Source organism: Martes martes (genome assembly GCF_963455335.1).
Source record: "Martes martes genome assembly, chromosome: 4".
In the NCBI taxonomy this organism is placed as follows: Eukaryota; Metazoa; Chordata; class Mammalia; order Carnivora; family Mustelidae; genus Martes; species Martes martes.
Genome location: NC_137891.1, coordinates 65427383 through 65446296, shown reverse-complemented (window position 1 = coordinate 65446296; position 18914 = coordinate 65427383). Strand labels below are relative to the sequence as shown.

The window sequence follows — 18914 nt, the reverse complement described above, 5'->3', positions numbered from 1 at the left end:
ATAGACTTCCCACCCTGGAAGAGCCTTGGGTTCTGTTCTCTGCTCCCATTCTCCAATATGCTGTGAAAATAAAAGTCTGCATTCACTTGGCTTAACAATGCTCTCAGGATAACAGTGCACGACTTAGCTGTCCAGGTTCCTGCCTTGCTTGAGATTTTCCCACTTTTTTTGTTTGATGTTTTAAAGATGATTCAAAAAATTACATTTTGTCCAGAAGTTGTAGTTATTTCCAACAGTACAGATACCTATCTTGTCATATTTCTGGAAATGGAAACCTGTATCACTTTTCTAAGTCTCAATTTCCTCATCTGAAAAATGAGATTAATGGGAGTATCTACCTCATAGTATTTGAGCAATACATGAGATTATTAGTGTAAAGCTCTTAACGCTGTGTCTGGGACCTCAATTAATGTTTACTTCTGTTTTTGTAACTGGTACTCTCAGAGTCTAAACATGAATGCTCTATCTTGGTATATTTTTATAGGTATATGATACACTAATGCCAGGTTATGAAGATGTGAGAATCTAAGGTCTTGATAAGTTGTGTATTTATTAGGAAATATAGTTGTCTCTGTTTCAAAAGTTTCTACCACAAATGAAAACAAAGTGATTGAACAACATTAGTAGCCTAAATCTTAATTGAGAAAAGGAGATTTATTGCAGTGAAATCATTAATTTGTACATTTCTTGAGACAATAGAGCTTGAAAATATCCCCACTTCACCTTCATCAAATATGACTCAAAATGATATAAAATGGAGGATTTCTCTTACAGCAAACTAGGCTATGCTCAGATTCTTTTAACCAATTTTGTATTGCCACAGAAACTTGAATTGCATAAAGTAGGTCCTTTTAAAGTCCACAGATATGTTCTTTCTAAGAAGTTGCCCTTCTTTTTAAAAACAATTTCCCCCACTGACAAGTAGCTCTTGCAGAGAACCAGCCGTCTGGTGGTTGACCCGACCCTTGCGTCTCAGGGACATTTCTTTAGGAGGTGCATTGTGATATTCTTCACAGCCAGCATGGTCTCTGTACAGGTTGGTTCGATGAGCACCTCTGGAAGTAAAAATCCAAAATGTCCAGTGTCACGAAGTTCAAAAGCAAATGTGTAGGGTATTCCGTTTTTGTAGGCCCAATCCATTGAGCTACCAGAGCTCACATCTAAAAGTTAAAAAAAAAAAGAAAAAGAAAAAGAAAAAAAAGAACCTCGCTGAAGAGTCTGCATAATTTTCAAAGTTCATCTATAGTACTTGCATACTAGGCTATCCAAAATCCTTCTAATTAAACACTGTTTCAGCAAGAATGATTTAACAGTAGTTCCTTGGTGTTAGGCTCATGGAACTTAAGAATCCAACCTGCCATCATTTTGGAAGATCTAGACTAGGTAGTAATGCTTTTCCAGTGTGATGACCTCAAAATTTCTCAGCCTCAATTCCAGTAACATTTATTTCCACCATCACTTCAGTCACCCATAAACAACCTAATCCCTGGCCCAGTTTCTCTGTTTTCACTCTTTGAGAGGGAGCTGGAGAAAGTCTTTGCTGTAAAATCACACTGGTCACTGATGTCCTCTGTTCTCAATGCTGCTCCAGTCTCCTTTTTCTAGAACTTCACTTACCAAACACTTCTCAGGCTCTTGTAGGCCTGTTCCTCACTTAACCGTATTCCCCATGCCCATAAAAGGTAATCACCCCACGGCCTCCTCTACTGACATCACAGCCCTCCAGCTGTCCTCCTTGTAGCTCAGAGGCAGAGCCCTTACATGGTTTTTTGTTTGTTTGTTTTTTCTATAAGGGTCATCTTTTGATTCTATTCATCATTGTCTTCCTTGGTAGTCAGAGGGTCCCTTCTCTGGGACCTAGTTTCATTAATTAAACCACCTTCTCTTATATCTGCATTGACCAAAATATTCAAGCACCAATTTCATATGGCACTTCCTTCTCATGCTATATGCCATCCTTTTTTTTCTTTGTCCTTTGCTTTAGAACATAAAGAGAATCCATCCATGTTGCCTCTATATCCTCAACCACTTTCAGTCTGGTTCTTGCCTCTGCCTGTTTACGAAAACTTTGTTCTTGAAGGTCACCAGTGACAGTAGGCCTAATCTCCTTTCTTGCTTTGCTTTCCCCCCCGCAGACCTCACTTTCAACCTCTCAACAGCCTTTAGTGTAGCTGGTAATTCATTGGCAGTTCTCTCTTTCTGGCTCCTGTGACCTCACATGCTCCAGCTTTTCAGCACAGGTTGAAAGTACAGGCACTAGAGGCAGACGAAGGATTTGGGCTGTATCAGAACCCACCACCTATTGTGACTTGTCTGAGCCTCAATCTTCCCTTTAGAAAAAGGGATGGTAATACCTACTGCAGAGTGTCGTTGTGGAAATTAAACAAAATAATGTGCTAGAATACATAAGCCCTTATTATTTTGCATCTTTATGCCCCGAAGTGCCTTGTATGTAGTTTTTAGCGTAACAGGCTCTTAATAATTATAAATAAAACTTTTATGGAAGAATCTTTATAGGGACAACTGGGGACTCAGTTGGTTAAGCATCTGCCTTTGGCTCAGGGTCCTGGGATCGAGTCCCATGTCAGCTCCCTGCTAAGCAGGGAGTCTGCTTGTCCCTCTCCCTCTGTGCTCTCTCTCTCTCTCTCTTACTCTTGCTCAAGTAAATAAAGAGAATCTTTAAAAAAATTAAAAAAGAAGAATCTTTACAAACTTTTTTCTTGAAATTAATATGATCCAGACTGACCTAACTGACCTAACTCTGTTATTATTAAAAAATTTTCAGAGCATGTTCAGAGCATGTTCATCTGCTCGAATAATATCCTTTTTATCCTATTTTTGCCGGGACAAGTTAGAGATAAATTATGTTAAGATGACAATTAAAACACTCTGCTGGGGCGCCTGGGTGGCTCAGTGGGTTAAAGCCTCTGCTTTCGGCTCAGGTCATGGTCTCGGGGTCCTGGGATCGAGCCCCGCACCGGGTTCTCTGCTCAGTGGGGAGCCTGCTTCCCCCCTCTCTCTCTGCCTCTCTCTGCCTACTTGTGATCTCTGTCTGTCAAATAAATAAATAAAATCTTAAAAAAAAAAAACCACTCTGCTGTTTCTCAGTCTCCCTTTGGTTAGGTTAAGGACAGAAGCTAGGCTGTGGCTTCATTGTCCCTCTGGGTTAGAGTACACTGGAATTGCAAATAGTAGTCATAGAAGTCAAAGTCAGAGTCAGCGTGTGCCAACAGTTACATCATCGTGATGTGACAGCCTCATTTCTATGGTAACAGGTTGTTCTTGGTAAATACAATACTATGACTGTGGCTTGATATGAAGCTGAAAAGGTAAACTGTAAGATTGTTTAAAAATTAATGTTTAAAACTATATATATATAATTATATATAATATAGTTTATTTATAGTTTATCAATACAATATAATATATATTATATATTATAATATAATATATAATATATTGTATATATAGATAATATAATATACTATACTTATAATTATAAATTTATAATTTATAAATAATAAATTATAAATTTATAAATAATATATATTTATTAATTTATAAATAATATATATTTATAATATAATTATATATAATATATATAATATAATTATATAATAATATATTACCAGTATAATATATATTATATTATATATTATATATATTATATAATATTATAATATATATAATATATACTACTTATACTATTTTATAATATATAAAATATATAATATATAATACTGGTCATATTATATAACATTTAATATAATATTAATATATATAATATTATATAATATATATAAATATATAATATAATATATATTATACTGGTAATCATTAAGAATATGATTTTAAGAAATACTGTATTTCTTTTTTCAGGATGACACTACTGAAAAACTTTTTTTTTTAAAGTATGGTTTTGTTTTTTTTAAGATTTTATTTATTTATTTGACAGAGAGAGAGAGGGAGCACTAATGGGGTAGGGGCAGAGGGAGAAGGAGAGGGAGAAGGAGTCTTCCCGCTGAACAGGGAGCCTGATGTGGGGCTCAATCCCAGGACTCTGGGGTTGTGACCTGAGCTGAAGTCAGACACTTAACTGACTGAGGCACCCAGGTGCCCCCAAAAAACAGTTCTAAAAAGATCAGCATGAGACCAATGATCATAGACTTTGAAAACAATTCTGATACTTAAGACGTTCATTATTAGGATAAACTTACTTGATAAGCATGTTAATTGGCAAACCAAACTTTTCTGTGAAGGCTGAAGAAAGCGAGTGGTTAAGAATATAATAGTTGGTAGGTTAAAGAAATCAAGGAGAAATTTGGTACTTCACTGAAGCAAAATTAGATGTCAGTAACTATACATATACATACAACCTATGTGTATGCATACATAGACATTCAGATATATATGATTTCTTGCTAGATTTTCCAACTCATATAGTTGAAAAATTTTAGAGTTTGAGAGGCCATGAGAGATGACGTAGTCCAATTCCTCACTTAACAGTTGTGGAAACTGAAGCCCAGGATTAATAACCTGGCCAGGATTACACCCTGATTAGTGCCAAAATCAGGGCTAGAATCCCCATCTTCTGGTCTTTTGTTCAAGTTCTTTCCATATACCCAGTTGCTCTTTATTTCAATAAAATATTAGCAAATCGCATTCAGCAGTACATGAAGGGAATTATTCACCATGATCCAGTGGGATTTATTCCTGGGCTGCAGGGGTGGTTCAATACTTGCCAGTCAATCAACATGATAAACCGTATTAATAAAAAAAAGAATAAGAACCGTATGATCCTGTCAATAGATGCAGGAAAAACATTTGACAAAATACAGCATCCTTTCCTGGATCCTTATTGGAAGTCTTAGCTTCAGCAATGAGACAACAAAAAGAAATAAAAGACATCCAAATTGACAAGGAAGAAGTGAAAATTTACTCTATGCAGACAACATGATACTCTATGTAGAAAACCCTAAAGACTCCACCAAAAATTGCTAGAATTCATACATGAATTCAGCAAAGTCGCAGGATGTAAAATCAATGTGCAGAAATCTGTTGCATTTCTATATACCAATCACAAAGCAGCAGAAAAAGAAATCAAGAAATTGATCTCATTTGCAACTGCATTAAAACCAGTAAGATACCTAAGAATAAGTAAAGAAGTAAAAGGTGTGTACTCTGAAAACTATAGAACTGTTATGAAAGCAATTAAAGAGGGCACAAAAAAGGAAAAACATTTTCCATGTTCTTGGACTGGAAGAACAAACATTGTCAAAATATCTATACTATTCAAAGCAATCTACACATTTAATGCAATCCCTATCAACATATCACCAGCACTTTTCACAGAGCTAGAATGAACCATCCTCAAATTTATATGGAACCACAGAAGACCCCAAATAGCCAAAGTAATTCTGAAAAAGAAAAACAAAACTGGAGGCATTACAATTCCAGATTTTGAGCTATATAACAAAGCTGTAGTCATCAAGACAGCATGGTACTATAAAAAATGCAGACACATAGGTCAATGGAATAGAATAGAGAACCCAGAAAGGGACCCACAACTATATGGTCAACTAATCTTTGGATTTGTTTGCAGGAAAGAATGTCCAATGGAAAAAAATAGTCTCTTCACAAATGGTGTTGGGAAAACCACACAGCAGCACTCAGAACAATGAAACTGGATCACTTTCTTACACCACACACAAAAACAAATTAAAAATGGATGAAAGACCTAAATGTGAGACCAGAAACCAACAACATCCTAGAGGAGAACATAGAAACTTCTTTGACCTCAGCTTTAACAATTTTCTTACTAGACATGTCACCACAGGCAAGGAAAACAAAATTAAAAATGAACTATTGGGACTTCATCAAGATAAAAGTTTCTGCAGTGAAGGACACAGTCAACAAAACTAAAAGTCAGCTTACAGAATGGGAGAATATATTTGCAAATTACCTATCTGATGAAGGGTTAGTATCCAAAACCTACAAAGAACTTACCAACTTAACACCCAAAAAACAAATAACCCAGTTAAGAAACGTGCAGAAGATATGAATAGACATTTTTCCATAGAAGACATCCAGATGGGTTACAGACACATGAAAAGATGCTCAACATCACTCATTGTCAGAGAAATACAAATCAGAGCCATGATAAGATACCACTTCACACCTGTTAGAATGGCTAAAATTAACAACACAGGAAACAATACGTGTTGGTGAGGATGCAGAGAAAGGGGAGCCCTCTTGCACTGTTGGTGGGAATGCACACTGGTGCAGCCACTCTGGAGAACAGTATGGAGGTTCCTCAAAAAGTTAAAAATAGAAGTGTCCCATGAGCCAGCAGTTATACAACCAAGTATTTACCAAAAAGATACAAAAATACAGACTTGAAGGAATACATGCACCCCGATGTTTATAGCAGCATTATCAACAATAGCCAAACTACTCACCATCAACTGGTGAATGGATAAAGAAGTGGTACACACACGCAAATGGAATATTAGCCATCAAAAGGAATGAAATCTTGACATTTGCAATGCTGTAGATGGAGCTAGAGTATATTATGCTAAGTGAAATAAGTCAGTCAGTAAAAGAGCAATACCACATGATCTCACTCATATGTGGAATTTAAGAAAGAAAACAGATGAACATATGGGACAGGGGAAAAAGAAAAAAAGGTGAGAGGGAAAGAAGCCATAAGAGGCTTTTAACAGTAGAGAACAAAAGGAATTGATGGGAGGGAGGTGGGTGGCAGATGGGCTAGATGGGTGATGGATATTATTAAGGAGGGCCCTTGTTGTGATGAGCACTGGGTGCTGTATATAAGTGATGCATCATTAAATTCTACTCCAGAAACCAATATTGCACTGTATGTTAACTACCTAAAATTCAAATAATAAATTTATTTGAAAAAGCAAAAAAAAATTTTTTTTAAATCAGTTTTTAAGGGGAAATTCAGCTGAAGCTGTTACATAAGAAATACAATTTCATAACAAGAATGGTGGAGGAAAGGAATAAAAGGAAAGCTCTTTTAGGGCTGAGACATTACTTCATTATATTCTCAGGGCCCATTTCCACCCTTACAGTAGTTACAATTGTTTAAGGAGCCAATTTGGGTACTTTCTACTGTCATAAGATCTCATTTCAACTTTGTAGTCATTACTACATGCTTAGAATAGTCTCTGCTTAGAATTTATTTCAATTGGTACAGTGATTTATGTCAAGCAGTGTAAAACTAATCAAATATAAACTTCCTCCATCTTCCTTGGCTAATTTGGTTGTCAAAAATTTCTCATTAAGGGGGAACACACTTCTGTTTTTGTTTTTTTTTTTAAAGGAAGTCATTTTACAGGATCTTGGTTCAAGAGATGATTCTAACACAAAATACACAGGAAACTTACACAACGTGCTGGAGGCAGGTCCGTATCTATACTGTACTCCATATACTGACCGAAGTACATTCACAGCTTTATAAGCTGCAGATTCCTGTGAGGGAAAAGGGATATCACTTTACATCTTTACATCACTGAATCGAAACCCTTAGAAACACTGGCATGTTGTTTAAGCTTTATCAGTCTTCAATTGGAGAGCAAGATTGGGCACATTAGGTAATAGGTATATTTAATAATAATGGTAATAATATTCCTTGTCACATGCTGCAGTTTATATTTTAGAACACATTATGTCCTTTGATTGATCCTTACATCAAGCCAGTGATCAGTAATATTTCCATTTTACAGACAAGAAAGGAAAGGCTCAGCAAGATTCAATGGGCAGGCTGGGGTTGCATAACAAGGAGTGGTCGAGGTAAGTGCCCATATCTTCTGATGCTGATTTAGTGTTCTGTCCTCTTCACTTTCATTCAGAGACACTTGTTTCTATGAATTACAAAATGCTTGACAGGGCAGAGCCCATGCCAGTCTTCTTCATAGCTACATATGCATTATTTAGCAATGTACCTGTGTATAACAGGAGCTTAGTCAATATTTCTTGCATGAATGTTGAATAAGCATAGCTCTGCAAGGGTATCAAGATAATCTTATTGATGCTTAAGTACATACTTCAGTGGCTATGTACAAGGTATTTCAAACACACTTGGATCAATTAAGAAACCCTTTAGTTCAGGAAAAGTGTCTTCTCTTATGCTATTCATTTATCCCTGTGGGAATGGGAAGAACAACTGTGGAATGCTCCATGACTTCTAGAGTTACATGCGCCTCTGACAGAGCTCAGGTACTGCTAAGATAGAGAAATTCTGAGGCGGAACGCTACCTATCAATGCCCCAAATCAGGAAAAATGAACAACACAGTAAAAATACTAGAAGGCGAATGTTCTAACAAGAACTAAATTGATACTGACTACACTTCAAAACATTTTCAAATGGTATAACAGCATTAGTTTCGATAAGGAGTTAGAGAAGTATTGTATGACCAGTGAGAGGAAAAGAAGTATGGTGAAACCGGTATACAGCTCTCCTGTTTCAATTTGCCTATAAATAATTTATTATACCGGTTGGAGTTCTCTGGGCAACATGGCGCTGTGTGTTGGACCCAGCTTCAGCTTGCTGTCCTCATTCACCTCAAGGCAGCATTTGCAGCAAATGCCACTCTTGGTGGATATTAAGGGACCAGCCTCCAGAACCTGGCAGACAATTTATTATTCATCTCACTGAGGATGATATTCTCCTCTCAGGAGCCAACAGAAAAGGAATGTAAACACCATAATAAGATACTTTTACGGAGAATGTTCTGAGATTTTAACATCTTCTCCAATGGTTTCAGCAATATTCCATGGCAAGGGCAGATATTTCTACATTTAGAAGATTACTGTGTTCTGCTGGTGAGGAGAATTTTGTTCCTCATTATTTCAGATGACTGAATTACCCCCAAAAATCTCTTAAGAAAAAAAAATACAACCACTTGGCTTATTTACACAAAATATATGCACGGTTTTAGCGTTTTGAGCTCATGGCACTTCTGTCACTCAAGTGCAGGTGGAGGCTGATAAGATGGTTGGATATGATCCGTCCACAAAAAGTAAAAACTTCATAAAATTCTCTAGGAATTATTTTCCAGAGTGGTGTAGTCGGACACCTATTTGAAAGAGTTTATGCAATTCCTCCTTTCTTTATCGCTTCCTCTTTTCAATTGTTCAAAAGGACCCAGGCCTCATTTATTGAACCTCAACTAAGTCAGGAATATATTTTTTATTCAAATAGTTCCATATTTAAAGCAAGTTAATGAATGACCTAAAAATGTTAGTGAAACACAGACTCCTACATTGATGGAATTTTTTTAAACTTTTTTTTTTAAAGATTTTTTATTTATGTATTTCACAGAGGGAGAGACAGCAAGAGAGGAAACATAAGCAGGGGCAGTGGGAGAGGGAGAAGCAGGCTTCTTGCTGAGCAGGGAGCCCCATGCGGGGCTCTATCCCAGGACCTGAGCCGAAGGCAGACACTTAATAACGAGTCACCCAGACATCCCTGATGGGATGTTTTTGAACAATTTATTAGAATTGAAGGGTTTCTGTTAACATTCAGAGACTACCTAGTTTCTGAGAATTTTAATTGTGGCATTAGTGACTTAGATTATATGTAACCTGGTAACAGGATTTGTCAACAGTGGTATTATTGACAGTCTGGACTGAATAATTCTTTGCTGCAGGGGGCTGTCCTGTACATTGTAGGATGTTTTGCAGCATCCTTGGCCTCTATCCACTAGCTGCCGATAACATCCTCCAGCCTTGTGATAATCAAAATGTCTTCAACATCGTTCAGTGTCTCTGGGAGGCAAAGTCATCCTTGATTGTGAATCACTGGTCTACTCTTTATGCCACATCCAAGACAAAGACAAAATCCGATCCAAGACAAAATGAAAATAAGCTTAACTCATGTAATAGTTTTAATATATTGCATACTCCATTTAGTCTGTTGTGAGAATATAAATAGACACTGTGCCCAACTTAGAAATGGCTGAATATAAACCTAGAGAAGCATTGTGTAATACAGGGTGGTTAAAAATAGGTTAACGGTCAGGTTAAAAACAACAACAACAACAACAACAACAACAACAAGAAGCCTATTTGACTCACACAGTAGTTGACGAATTGCACTTTTTAAAAAAAGATTTTATTTATTTATTTGACAGATGGAGATCACAAGTATGGGTGATCAGAGTTCTTTGGTAGGTAATCAGCTCACTTTAGGGTATAGGTTGAAACGGCGCCTCCTCCTACTTCCCCACCATCTTGTTTCTTCTGGAGATCACAAGTAGGCAGAGAAGCAGGCAGAGAAGCAGGCAGAGAGAGAGGAGGAAGCAGGCTCCCTGCTGAGCAGAGAGCCCAATCTGGGGCTCGATCCCTGGGATCGTGACCCTGGGATCATGATCCTGAGATCATGACCTGAGCCGAAGGCAGAGGTTTTAACCCACTGAGCCACCCAGACACCCAACGAATTGCACTCTTAAATAGAACTACCACCTTTACAAAATTTCTCAAGAGAATTTGCTCAGAGTTTTTGCTTGGTTATGCCAAGAACAAAGTTCCTCTTTGGAGAGAATAGAAGCCTTCCCTCAGATCTTCTTCAGATCTCCTCATGTTCTCCATTCCTTCCAGGTCCTAGACATCTGGGTCAGGAATTCCTGCCACTCCAACCAACTGGTGAAGGATTTAGAGTTCAAGGTGTAGGAAGAAAGAGGATGCTTCTCTTTTATCAAAGCTTTTAATTCAAGAAGAATTATACATACAGAAGAATATACACATTTTCAGTTCATAACTCAATGAATGATCACAAATTACACACACTCATGTAACCATCGTCCAGGCCAAAGGATAGAACATCAACAGCAAAACCCAAAAGCTTTCCTTCCTATACGTCCTCCCAGTCATTGTTCCCTTCCTCTCCCTCATTTCTAACACTGTATATTAGTTTGACCTGGTTTTGAATTTTACAGTCCTTCAGATGCTAGAGGCTCTGAGTCAGATTCACTTTACAAGGCATTTTGCCCTACAGTGGATAGCTTGTTGGGTTTCTGAGATGAGGAAGAAAGAAACTGCTTTTTCACTGCCAAGTAATCTTATGCCTGAAGGGTTCATTCTCAGCACCAACTTGTCAGATACATGCCCAGAGACTTAGTACCATTAAGCAAATAATGCTCATAAATTAAATCTTGCTTTTAATTAATGAGAGTCAGACCATAATTTATGAACAATTATTTACTCAATAAAATTAATTATAGTCCTGCACATGTGACCGAAGCTGTAATACTAATCACAACCATCCTGACAACTTTCTGTGTAACCCGTGCTAAGAATGTAAATTGGTTTGAAATGACTGCATTTGAGAAGCAGTGTAGCGCAGCGGTTCAAAGTGACAAGGCCAGAGCTAGACTGGAGGCTGAAACCTGGCCAGGGCACTTAATAGCTGTGCATTCTGTGTCTAATTACTTTATTTCCCTAGGTTTCAGTTTCCTCATCTGTAAAATGGGGACAATAATAGTTACCTATCTCATATGCTTATGGAAAATAAATAAGTTGATATGAAAAGAGCTTATTAGAATAAACACAATATGTGTTTGCTATTACCATTACTTCTCAGACCCCTTTTAGCTTTAGAAAAGAAGCGTAAAGCCTGACATGCATGTACAAGTGCAAATACTTACCACACAGTTGAAGTTGGGGATTGTTGCGTATTTGTAAGAATAGGGATACAGCAACATCTGAGCATATGCGTGAAAGGAGAGGTAAGCTCTAATGTGCTTCCTGTGTTTTCGGAGGAAAGTGGCTACAGCTTTCACTTCTGGCTCAGATTCTGGGAAAGGTCCACAGTATGTATCATCACAAGGGTGCATAGAAGCTCCTTCATCTGCAAGATAGAAGAGAAAATGGGGTGATGGAATGGATAGGCAAGAAGCAAGACACACGAATCAGCTTTCTTAAACTGATTTTTTCTTTAGTTTCTATAAGCATACAGTATTATTAAGCAATTCATCTCACTTCTCATTTACAGAAACCAATACTGAAAAATCCAAGGTGGTTCAAACCACCACGCACAATAGGAGGGTACCCTGAATAGGAGCTAGGCACTGATTGTTTAAATGAGCCTGCATAAACCACTTGGAAAAGGATGGCTTTATCAGTGGGTGACCTAATTCTATATAATCCCCCAGATCAGGTAAGGCTCCTATACTCCATGATGCCTCCATTTTTCCTCCATAACATTTAACACACCTGTAATTAGTGCCCAGTATTTACCTGCTTAACATTCAACCAATATTTACACTGTTCTAGGCACCTGGTATACAAAGAAAGACAACACAGAAAAAACTCCCTGCTCTAGTATAAATATTCAGTTTGGATTCTTTGTTAAACTCTAATGTTCTGTGAAAGCAGGGACTGTGCCTTTCTTGCTGGGCACCTGGCAACTAGAACAATAGTATGCCAAGTGTTCAACAAATATCTGTTAAAAAGCGAATGTCAGCTCAAAAGAAAAGGCTAGACATCTGCACAGGTGTCTGGTAAGATAAAAATACTGATACATCAAGACCATGAAGGCAAGGCAGAAACAATTCCACAAAAGATGCCACAGTAATTTCCATTTTTAGATAAGCAATATCCAAACTGGTTTTGTAAAAACCCAAGAGGCTTCTCTAGTTATCTTGGGGGTCTGTAAGAATTCAGTTAAGAAATCCTCAAAACTAAATTTTAATAATTTTTGAATTAAAAACTTTATAACCTATAGGTCTATGAAGGGGAGGAAGGAAAATAACATTCACCATAGCAATCATGAAGTATTAAGGTTCCAAGACATTTTTCCATCAATAAATAATTACATTTTCTACAGTTATTTGCCACTGGCCATTATTAGCCCTCCCAACAGCCCTAGAAAACTGTCTCTTTCCATAAGCAAATGGAAAATGTTTGGTGATTCTGTGACATAGTCCAATTCCACTAATATGAAAAGATAACCAAGTCAAATCAGGCTAAAGCTTGAGGACATTAAATCTAGTTTGTGTTATAGGTGAGTTAAAATGTGGAATTTACAGCAATTGTGGTTTTCCTCCTTTGAGTCTAATTCTGGGCATGACTTAGAAGTAAGTGGGATATGGATGGAACTCAGATAGCTGATACTCTGAAAGGAATAGGACAAATAAAGAGACATTTGAAGATCACAGATGTAAAGCACCAGAAAGGAGAGATCACAGACTGAAAAACTAATTCCAGGGGGAGCAGAACTAATGAGCCAAAGAAAAAAGGATTTACAATAATCCTGATAAACATTCTCAAGGGCATACAGAAGGGCATTGAAAACATTAAACAGGGACAAGAAGTTATAAAAAAAAGTACCAGTCAGATATAATAAAAATAAAAAACTTAATTCATGGGTAGAAAGAATACAGTTGATGAGTGAATTAATGAGATAGAATATGTTTTGAAACATTCCCAGAAGGCATCAAGAGACAAAGAACTTGAAAAATGAAAAAAAAAAAAAAAAGCGGTGTGACAAATAGAGTGTCAACATCTGATTAACATAAAGAAATAAAAGTTAAATATTTGAAGAACTTCTAATTGAAAATTTTCCACAATTAAGGAAAGATTGAATGGACTTATTCTGTATAAAACAAGATAGATAAAGACGAAATCTGTCAATGCTTTGATACTGTAGGGTGAAATTTAAGAAAAGGAAACAATTCCAGAGAGAAAGCAGCAGGTCATCTATAAGGAATAGGATTAGATTCACACCTTTTTATTAACAACACTAGAGTAGTATTTCCAAAGTACATTTATATACATATATGTGTACTTATTTACTATTCTTACATTTTATTTATAGGTTTAAAAATTAATTATTTAAATTATATTGTAAATATAATATAAATTATGTTAGTGTACAGCATAGTGAATTGACAATTATATACATTATGAAATGCTCACCATGATAAGTATAGTTACCATTGATCACCATACAAAATTATTACAATATTACCTACTGTACTTGCTATGCTGTAAATTACACCTTGGTGACTTATTTATTTCATAACTGGAAGTTTGTATCTTTTAATTTCCTTAACCTATTTTGCCCATCCTCCACCCACACTTTCTATCTACAGTAAACGTAGGGATGCATATATCTTTTTGAATTAGCATTTCTATTTTCTTTGGGTAAATATCTGGAAGTGGAAATGCTGGGTCATACGGTATTTCTACTTTTAGTTTTGGGGGGAACCTCCATACTCTTCTTCCATAGTGTCTATTACCTTAATTGTTCCAGGTGCATTTGAAAAGAATGCATATTCTGTTGTTTTTGGTTGGAATGTTCTGTATGTATTTGTTAATCCACATGGATGAATGTGTAACTCAAAGTGAGTGTTTCTTATTTATTTTCTTTCAGGATGATCTACTGATTGATATAAGTGGGATGTTAAACTCCCCTACTCTTATGCTATTTTGTCAATTTCTCCCTTTACCTTTCTTAACATTTGCTTTGTATATAATCAGGTTGCTTGTATGTTGGGTGTATAGATATTTATAAGTGTTATATCATCTTGTTGGAGCGATCCCTTGATCGTTATGTAACGTCCTTCTTTGTTTTTTGTTACAGCCTTTGTGTTATTTTGTCTATTTTGTCTGATGTAAGTACTGCTACCCCAGATTTTTTTTCTGGCTTTCTTTTGCATGGTATCTTTTTCCACCTTCTAACTTTAAGTCTGCATGTATCTTGAGGTTTGAAGTGAGTCTCTTGTAGACAGCATATAGATGGGTCTTGTTTTTTTAATTTTTAATCTATTCAGTTACCTTATGTTCTTTGATTAGAGTATTTAGACCATTACACTTAAAGTAATTATTGATAGACATATATTTATTAGCATTTTGTTAATTATTTTCTTGTTTTTGTAGTTCTTCCCTGTTTCTTTCTTCTTCTCTTCTACTCTTCCCTTGTGATTAGTCACTTCCTTAGTCTTATGCTTGGATTTTTTTTCTCCTTTTTGTGTATCCATTACAGGTTTTTGGTTTTATGGTCACCATGAGGATCATATATAACATCCCAAGTATATAACAGTCTATATTAAGTTGGTGGTTTTGAGTTCGAACACATTCTAAAAGCACTACATTTTTACTCCTTCCTCTCTATGTTTTATGTATATGACATCATATTTTATATCTTCTATTTCTTGAATCCCTTAACTAATTTCTTAGATATAATTGACTTTACTACTTTTGTCTTTTAACCTGCATATGGCTTTATAAGTGATTGATTTTCTACCTTTACCATATATTGTTTTTACTAGTAAATTTTATCTTCTAATAGTTTTCCTACATCTAGTCATAGTCTTTTCTGCTATAAGTCCTTTCACATTTCTTATAAGGCCAGCTTAATGTTGATGAACTCCTTTAACTTTCATCTGGGAAACTATTGCTTCTTTAGTTCTGAATGATAACCTTGTTAGGTAGAGTATTCCTGGTTGTAGGTTTCTTTCTTTTGAGCTCTCTGAATATATCCTGCTACTCTCTTCTGGCCTGCAAAGTTTCTGCTGAAAAATCAGCTGATAGTCTTATAGGGTTTTCCTTGTATGTAAGTAGTAGGTTTTCTATTTTGGTCTTAAGATTCTAATTTTAATTTTTGACATTTTAGTTATGTGTCTTGGGGTTAACCTGTTTGGGTCTTGTTTAGGGTTCTCTGTGTTTCCTGGACCTGGGTGTCTCTTTCCTTCCCCAGGTTAGGGAATTTTTCAGATACTGTTTCTTTAAATGAGTTTTCGGCCCCCCTTTCTCTCTCTTATCCTTCTGGGATTCCTAAATGTAAATGTAGCAATGCTGGATGTTGTCCTAGAGGTCCTTCAACCTATCCTCATTTTTAAAAATTCTTACTTTATGCTGTTCAGCTTGAGTGCTTTCCATTACCCCATCTTCCAGATCGCTGATACATTCTTTTGCTTCCTCGTATCTGCTGTTGACTCCCTCTAGCATATTTTTCAGTTCAGTTATTATATTCCTCAACTCTAGTTTTTATATTTTCTATCTTTTTATTGAAGTTCTCACTGAGTTCATCCACTCTTAAGCTTGGGGAACATGTTTATGATCATTATTTTGATCTCCTAATCAGGTAAATTATTTATCTCCATTTCATTTGGTTCATTCTCTAAAGTTTTGTCTTTTTCTTTCATCTGGAGCATGTTCCACTGTTTCACTTTATTTGACATTCTGTGGTTGTTTGTATGAATTAGGCCAAACAGGCACCTCTCCCAGCCTTGAAGGTGTAGTCTTGTGTGGGAACATCCCCTGTGTCACCTGTGTGTGCCTGGTGTTGTAGGCAGGACAGCCAGAGCAGGCTTGTTTTGGGGTGTCCTGGGTGCTCCCCATATGTGGGTTTCCGTATTGGTTGCCATGTGGGGCTGGTGGGGCTGGTGGGGCCCAGAGTGCTCTGGACCACGGCTGCCCCAGGGGGATGGCTATAGCTGGCGTGGGCACAGGCCAGAGTAGCTTTGGTGGAATGATTGGAACTGGGATGGGTGTGACTATGGGAGCAACCTTGGGGGGGATGGCTGGAGGTGGTGTGGACTAGGGCTTGATAGAGTGGCAGGCTAGCTAGGGCACCAAGATCTTGCACCCATTTGTACCATCTAGGTGGAGAGGAAATGTAAGCAGTGGCATTAGCCAGTGCCTCTGACGTCAGAAAGGATTTAAGCAGTTCCCTTATGGTTTGGCTGATGTCCTGGGGTTAGAAAATGGGTTTCCTTCACTTATGTCTTGTTGCCCTTTAAACCGTTTTTTTGCTGTTCCAGTTGGGTGAATCCACAGGTGGGGCCTGTCAGTGATATCCCTCTCTGCTGTCCACACCATTGGGGCTAGGGTTCTTGCCATTACCATGTCTCTGTCTCTCCATTGTGGGGCAGATACTCTTTAGTCAGCCCTCAGTTTTTCTTCAGGTAAATTATTCCTTATGCAGGCAAAAATTCTGTTGATTGTATCTGCTAAGTCTCTCTCTGACCACTTCCACTGACAAAGTTTAGGCTCTTGTAATTATTCCCCTAAATTATGAGAACAGTTCCTTGCCTTCAGTCTGGCCTACCTTGGATTCAGCCTTCTCAATGTCCTTATAACATAAATAAGACTGATCTTATTTATTCTAAAAACAGAAATCTGATTTGCTGCTTAAAATCCTTCAGAGGTACCTTCCAGATAAACTTCCAAAATCTTACTTAAAGGCAAAGAGGTAGTGTGATCAAAAGGTTTGAGTTTGGTAGAGGTAGATACTATAGTTTATCTTGTGTGTTCTTCCTGTCTTAAAAAGTTGGTGATTTTTGCCCTATTGCTGTACAGATAGGCCTGTGGTTGGTATTTTGTCACTGACTAGATAATTTCATGTACTTTTCATGGCTTTGTATTGGTTTGAAAGTTACACAGTTCTCTCCTTCCTTGGAATTCAGAGAGTCATGCTCCCTTCCTCTACCAAATGCTTCTGGACTAAGTTCCTTCCTGATTTGTTTCTGGTTGACGGACTTAAAATTTTTACCTTCTATCAGTCTGCCTTAAACCTTCTAGCTTTATTCCTACTAAAATATTGGTCGTTTTCTCAAGGTTTTATACTCCCTTGCCTTTATGACTGTACATGTTGTTCTCTTCTTTTGAAGCTTCTCTTTTCTTCACAGTCTGATTTTATTTGTCCTTCAGAGCTTAACACAGTTACCACCTCCTCTTGGCATCTTCTCCAATGTCCCTGAACTGGGTTAGGTGCCCATAACACCCTTCTTTATCTGCATTTGTCATCAAACTTAATATTGTGTGTTAAAATTTATGCTTACCCGGGGCACCTGGATGGCTCAGTGGGTTAAAGCCTCTGCCTTCGGTTCAGGTCATGATCTCAGGGTCCTGGGATCGAGCCCCGCATTGGGCTCTCTGCTCAGCAGGGAGCCTGCTTCCGTCCCCCTCTCTCTGCCTGCCTCTCTGCCTACTTGCAATCTCTCTCTCTGTCAAATAAATAAATAAAATCTTAAAAAAAAAATTTATGCTTACCCATTTCCTTACTGAACTGGCCCTGCACAATGTTTGGCCAATAATGGGTACGGAAAAAATAAGCTATTTTATTTAATAATTATCATACTGGAGCTAAACTGTGTAATAGTAAGAAGGGCTATACCTCGATTTAATGCTGTTTGCCTGAGAAGCACATTAGACACTGAAATATTCTATAGCACTTTATGGTTTATTTTATGGATTGGCATTCTGCCAATGTTATTTACAACAGACTAAGTATTGATTCAGCAGCACAATGGAATATCACATTCAAAATTCTTTATGCCAGTGTTTCTGTGTGAATTTTTGCCTTGCTCATCTCTTATACCGACACTATCTTTAAAAAATAAAAGCAGAATCCTGAATAGCGAGGCCTTTAAGATAGAAATAAATTAAGTCAGGTAGAAAGAAAACCACTAAAACAATCTAATTTTATTTACAGACTTTGGGGGGCACTATCCAGGCTTTACTAAAATGCAAAGAAACAGCTCACAAATATTATTGAACCATAAGTCTCTTTGGGATTTTAAGTAGCTGTGCTGGATACACAATTTGAAAAGTGCTATCCAGATCTAGCTTCAACTACACAGATTCTGATCAGAAGTATCTGATGTACAAAAAAGATCAAGAGAGCAGAAAGCTAAAGTACCAGGACACAGCATTTCAAAGAAACAAGTAAAAAACACCAAAAAATGATTTAATAGTCAGGAAACCATGGAAAACATTTCTAGGGGGAAGGAACAAGAAGCATCAAACCTATCACTCTTTAGGTTTTAGAAGCATGAGAATCCAAAGGTAATTAGTTTTTCCTTAGTTTACAGGAGCCAATATATTTTTTCTGAAGCTGAGACAAAGTTCTCTTTCCCCATCTTCACATGCAGAACAACTGCAG

The 18914-nt window shown here is 37.0% G+C and overlaps 1 protein-coding gene across 1 annotated transcript in view; it reads right to left on the bottom strand.

The window, feature by feature from the left end:
- Positions 1 to 972: 972 nt before the first annotated feature.
- CPA6 (carboxypeptidase A6) overlaps positions 973 to 18914 on the bottom strand; it is a gene marked incomplete at its 3' end in the record, with an annotated part of 347693 nt that continues 329751 nt past the window's right edge. Inside the window, exons 9-11 of the mRNA XM_080801136.1 lie at positions 11671 to 11873; positions 7410 to 7494; positions 973 to 1160 (exon numbers count right to left, since the gene is read on the bottom strand). Coding sequence (XP_080657262.1) covers positions 973 to 1160; positions 7410 to 7494; positions 11671 to 11873 — 476 coding nt within the window. The remainder of the gene's footprint in view (positions 1161 to 7409; positions 7495 to 11670; positions 11874 to 18914) is intronic.